The sequence below is a fragment of the Oncorhynchus masou genome, chromosome 14 (genome assembly GCF_036934945.1).
Source record: "Oncorhynchus masou masou isolate Uvic2021 chromosome 14, UVic_Omas_1.1, whole genome shotgun sequence".
Classification (NCBI taxonomy): Eukaryota; Metazoa; Chordata; class Actinopteri; order Salmoniformes; family Salmonidae; genus Oncorhynchus; species Oncorhynchus masou.
The window spans coordinates 12,292,795-12,298,231 of NC_088225.1; the positions used below are offsets into that span (position 1 = coordinate 12,292,795).

General features: G+C 40.6%; 1 protein-coding gene across 2 annotated transcripts; it reads left to right on the forward strand.

Moving 5' to 3' along the window:
- The first annotated feature begins 250 nt into the window (after positions 1 to 250).
- On the forward strand, positions 251 to 4,782 carry LOC135554251 (matrix Gla protein-like). 2 transcript variants are annotated; one of them, XM_064986422.1, is made up of 5 exons: positions 251 to 360; positions 2,391 to 2,482; positions 2,586 to 2,615; positions 2,846 to 2,948; positions 4,241 to 4,782. In XM_064986422.1, exons 2-5 carry the CDS (start codon positions 2,422 to 2,424, stop codon positions 4,389 to 4,391), a joined length of 345 nt encoding a protein of 114 aa, XP_064842494.1. In that variant the 5' UTR covers positions 251 to 360; positions 2,391 to 2,421; the 3' UTR covers positions 4,392 to 4,782. The 2 variants fall into 2 exon arrangements, with proteins under 2 accessions (XP_064842494.1, XP_064842495.1); XM_064986423.1 differs by having other exon boundaries at positions 254 to 360; positions 2,388 to 2,482.
- The last annotated feature ends 655 nt before the right edge of the window (positions 4,783 to 5,437 follow it).

Here is a 5,437-nt window from a genome sequence, read left to right on the forward strand (position 1 = left end):
TCCCGCTCTCGTTCTCTGTTTACACCCTGTCTGTTTTGCTTCATTCCACTCCACCTTTCCATAATCTGTTTTTCAGCTAACGTGTGAGTATGTTTATAGAAGAGAGAGTGAGAGAGTGAGTTAAGTGTGGTCTGATTGAGGAGGTGGAATGGGCTGATAGTAAGAGGAAGGGAGGAGAAAGAGAGAGGGAGGGCTGAGAAAGAGGGAGTAGGGGTAAACAGACGGGTGGGGGGAGAAGAGGTATAAAAGTATATAAGCCTTGCTATACAGAATAAAGAAATATCAACCAGAGAGAAAGACAGAGAGAGATTGTGGAAGAAACTTTACCAACAGAGTTGACACCATAACTACATTCTTAGGGTAAGTACAACTATCTCATAGGTTTATAGCTACCTAACAATATACTATCCACAATATACTAAAAACAAGATATACATTTGATGTAGGTAACTTTGACTTAACTCTAACAGAAATCCCATAAAGTAGGTTAATGTTTAGGTGTAAATACTGGCTGTCACTTTTTGCAGCCGAGAATGAAGTGTAACTGTAAATAACAAAACAAACAGACTTTTATCCATTAAAATAGTAATACAGTGAGATGCATGGGTCCAGTTTGTTTGATGTGCTACTGAGTGCTGAGTGAATAGGGGTCATTAGCCTGGTGGTGCAGTTCTGTGGGTGAGTAGCATCCTGCATGTGCCTTCCAGGCTGCAGACACGCATAAAAGGCTGCAGACGATGCTGTCAGCACCTCACTAACACACACACACCCACTGCTTGATATCCTCGTAACCATTTTGCCTGTTAGGTCTGTGAGCTCCCTCCCTGTGGGCCAGCTGTGCCCCATGCCTGGAGGGGTGACGTGTGCCGTTGGGTATGTAAAGGAGGGGCGTTGTACCAGGTTGTCATCCAAACCCTACAAACACAGGAGACGACAGAGAGGGTCTGCCATGGGGCACATGGATGGTTTTGTTCGGAAGGTTGGGGTCTTGTTGACATCTGGGATGGCTATTTGTACAGGTGTCAGAAAACTGGCAAGGTCACTGTGTGTGTGTGTGTGTGTGTGTGTGTGTGTGTGTGTGTGTGTGTGTGTGTGTGTGTGTGTGTGTGTGTGTGTGTGTGTGTGTGTGTGTTTGGTTTTTGCCAGACATAATGGGATCTGTCCAAAACTTTGACTCAGGTTTGCCAAAAAAAACCTGGAAGCACCTGGATGATAATCAAGACTCTTGGAAGACTGTTCTAAGGACAGATGAGTCAAAAGTATAACTTCTTGGACGACATGGGTGCTAATATGCCTGGCGAAAACCAAACACTGCATTCCACCGTAAGAACCTTACACCAACGGTCAAGCATGGTGGTGGTAGTGTGAAGGTTTGGGGATGCTTTGCTGCCTCAGGACCTGAGTGAATTGCCATAATAGAAGGAAACATGAATTCTGCTAAGTATCAGAGAATTCTACAGGAGAATGTCAGTCCATCCGTCTGTGAGCAGAAGCTGTAGTGCAGCTGGGTCAACACACAATAAAATGTACATGAAAATGGCTAAAAAGTAACACATTTGAAGTTTTGGAATGGCCTACTCAAAGTCCAGACCTAATCCCAATTGAGATGTTGTGGCAGGACTTGAAACGAGCAGTTCATGGTTGAAAACCCACAAATGTTGCTGAGTTAAAGCAGTTCTGCATGGAAGAGTGGGCCAAAATTCCTTCACAGCGACGTGAGAGACTGATCAACAACTACAGGAAGCGTTTGGTTGGAGTCATTGCAGCTAAAAGTGGCACAACCAGTTGTTGAGTGTAAGGGGGCAATTACTTTTTCACACAAGGGCACTGGGTGTTACATAACTTTATTTATGAAATAAATTAAATATGAATGTAAATTTTTGGTCATTTGTTCACTCATGTTCCCTTTATCTAATATTAGGTTTTGGTTGAAGATCTGATAACATTCAGTAACATAAATATTCCAAAGTTGAGAAAATGAGAAAGGGGATGAATACTTTTTCACACCCTCGTATGCCCATAGAAACTCTGTCTGTACTTCCTGTCTGTACATCACATGAGGGACCTTAAAATCCAGTCACACAAAAATAGCATTGGTTTTGGGAATTTGTTTTGCCCTCTACTCTAGAAATACATACATGTATAGGCCTAGATATTACTATTTTGGTTGACATTGAGAAATAGTGTGTAGTCAATGGATTTAGGGCTGCGCTAACATGTACATGAACCCACATACAGACCCATGTAGAATCTTTACCGCCAGTTCACTTGTTTTATAGCTCAGTCACAGTCCCTAACGTACAGTAACGTCATGCGCTCCCTCCATGCCTTCTTTCTCTCATAGTGGTGGTGGTATTATGACACATTTGAACATGTCTTCTCTCCAGCAGACCAAGAGACCGACAGACCGCCAGAGTGAGGATGAGGACTCTCCTCCAGTGTGTGGCCCTGTGTGTCACCATCTCTCTCTGCGTCTGCTACGGTACATTACTACAAATCAACACTACGTCAATTCAGAATGTTTTTAGTAAACCTGGTGATCTACAGTGATAAGTCACGGATAACTTTCCCCTTCTTCTCCACAGATTCTCAAGAAAGCACGGAATCCTTTGAAGGTGATTGACCTTCAGTTTCTTATGGCAGTAAAACATGCCCACACATTTGATGTATTATAAAAACACTATATTTGTATATTTTTTGTATTTTATTTCATCTGATTTAGAATTCCAGACTAACTAGGCCATTCTGTGAATTCAATATGATTTTGTCACTGAAATCTATATGCCCGCCCCTGTTGAGAATTTCTTCTAATAAAATGGTTTCATTTAATTCCATTGCATTCCAGATGTGTTTGTCAGTCCATACCGAGCCAACTCATTCATCAAGCCACAGAGTCCACAGAGGGGAAGTGCCTACAACACTCCATCAAGAGGCAGCACTTACAGGAGGTACCACACACATGATCACTGGCCTACACACAATACCCCATAATGTCCAAGCTGAAATGTCTTGAATCAATAACTATTCAACCCCTTGTTATGTTAAGCCTAAATAAGTTTAGGAGTAAAAATGTGCTAAAAAAAGCTACATAATAAGTTGCACGGACTCTGTGTGCAATAATTGGTTTTAACGTGATTTTTGATTGCCTACCTCATCTCTTTTACCTCACACATACAGATAATTGTAAGGTACCTCAGTCGAGCAGTGGATTTCAAACCCAGATTCAACCACAAAGATCAGGGAGGTTTTCCAATGCCTCACAAAGAAGGGCACCTATTGGTAGATGTTGTTTTTCTGTTTTTAAAGCACACATTCAATATCCCTTTGAGCATGGTGAAGTTATTAATTACATCTTGGATGGTGTATCAATACACACAGTCACTACAAAAGATACAGGCGTCCTTCCTAACTCAGTTGCCGGAGAGGAAGGAAACTGCTCAGGGATTTCACAATGAGGCCAATGGTAACTTTAAAACAGTTACAGAGTTTAATGGCTGTGATAGGAGTATCTGAGGATGGACATTGTAATTACTCCACAATACTAACCTAATTGACAAAGTGAAAAGAAGGAAGCCTGTACAGAATACAAATATTCCAAAACATGCATCCTGTTTGCAAGTCACTAAAGTAATACTGAAAAACAAAGCAATTCACTTTCTGTCCTGAATACATAGTGTTATGTTTGGGGCAAATCCAATACAACACATTACTGAGTACCACTCCATGTATTTTCAAGTATAGTGGTGGCTGCATCATGTTATGGGTATGCATGTAATCATTAAGGACTGGGGAGTTTTTCTGGATAAAACATTTACGGAATGGAGCTAAGCACAGTAAAAAAAATCCTAGAGGAAAACCTGATTCAGTCTGCTTTCCACCAGACACTGAGAGCAGGACAATAACTTAAAACACAAGGCCAAATCTACATTGGAGTTGCTTACCAAGAAGACAGTGAATGTTCCTGAGTGACCATGTTTTGGCTCAAGGATGTGAATGCTTATGTAAATTGATATTTTTGTATTTAAATGCAAATATATTTGCTAACATTTCTAAAAACATGTTTTTAGAAAAAATATATAAATTTAAACCATTTAGAATTCTGTCTGTAGCATAACAAAATGTGTAAAAAGTCAAGGAATATGAATACTTTCTGAAGGCACTGTTGGCCTCTGTGTTCTTTGTTTACCTGTGTTTCATAATGGTTGACTGTGATTGTAGTTGACTTGTGTCTGTGTTTCAGAACAATGAAGTCTCCAGCGGAGAGGCGCTCGGAGGCATGTGAGGACTACTCTCCCTGTCGCTTCTTTGCCCATCGCTATGGTTACCAGCTGGCCTATCAGAGATATTTTGGAGCCAGGAATCCAGGCACGACGGGGAGCCGTGGATTCTGAGTCCCTGTCCATCTTATCATAGCAATTATTCCTGCTATTGATTTACTGTACGCTCATTCAACACACTCTGACATTACGTAACAGGATATTGGTTCGGTGATGTAAATGTAAAAGAGATGTGACAAATATATGAAAACATATCAGTAAATCAGTTACGAATATAGTGAGCAATATTCTTGCGTATTTATATAATTCAAGCTCCATTTATGGTATAACTTTATAGCCTACTCACAATCACCACACCCTCAAAGAATAACTGCTTTCAGAAACCTGTGTTTGTGAAGATTAGCTTCACACCCAACTCCATTGTTCCATTTTTCCATCCACACTAAGGCAACAGTCTTCATCCAACCCATATGTATCTATATGCATTAAAAAGTGTTTTTGAAGAGTTTCTTACATTCATTGTCTAAATCCTATGGTGTCACGATATTCCTCAGGGGGGCTTAGTAACCTTACTTGTGGGTTACAGAATTCCACCTCATTTGGTTCCACGTGTTACCAAATTTCAGCTGAATAGGATTTTGAATGGGGAGCAGATGTGTGAACGCTAATAGCTGTCCCAGTTTGACCAGTGTGGTAGCAACAAACCAGAAAAATGTAGTGTGGAAACAATAAAGGCTATGGGAAGCTACATTTTTGCACCAGCATGACAACGTTTGCACCTGTTTTTAAACTGTAAAGTGTAAATGATGTTCAAAGTCAGTTACTATCTGTTTGATTATCCAATAGTTTGTATGGCCTCATCTTCCACTTTTGGGATGTAAATGTATATATTTTTGGTAGTTTTCTCCCTAACTTTTGTAAATGGGAGCATCAATGGTATCAATAGAAAATGTTCATTTCCAGGTCACATACAAAAATAAGTAGTCAGCTGGTCACTGTTTTTGTAGACAAGACACAGCTCCTTGCCCTACCATAAAAACCCGAGGTCATCTGAACACAGTGAATGTCAGTCTCTAGAAGACGAGAGAGACACAAGCAGGACACTGGATCTGGTCATGGCACACCCACGAACAGTGGTGTAAAGTACTTGAATAAACATA

Excerpts from the sequence above, each read along its gene's own strand:
- LOC135554251 (XM_064986422.1), top strand. The coding sequence starts at position 2,422 with ATGAGGACTCTCCTCCAGTGTGTGGCCCTGTGTGTCACCATCTCTCTC. Across the intron at positions 2,483-2,585 it reads CTCTCTCTGCGTCTGCTACG|ATTCTCAAGAAAGCACGGAA; the intron begins GTACATTACTAC and ends TCTTCTCCACAG. Across the intron at positions 2,949-4,240 it reads AGAGGCAGCACTTACAGGAG|AACAATGAAGTCTCCAGCGG; the intron begins GTACCACACACA and ends TCTGTGTTTCAG.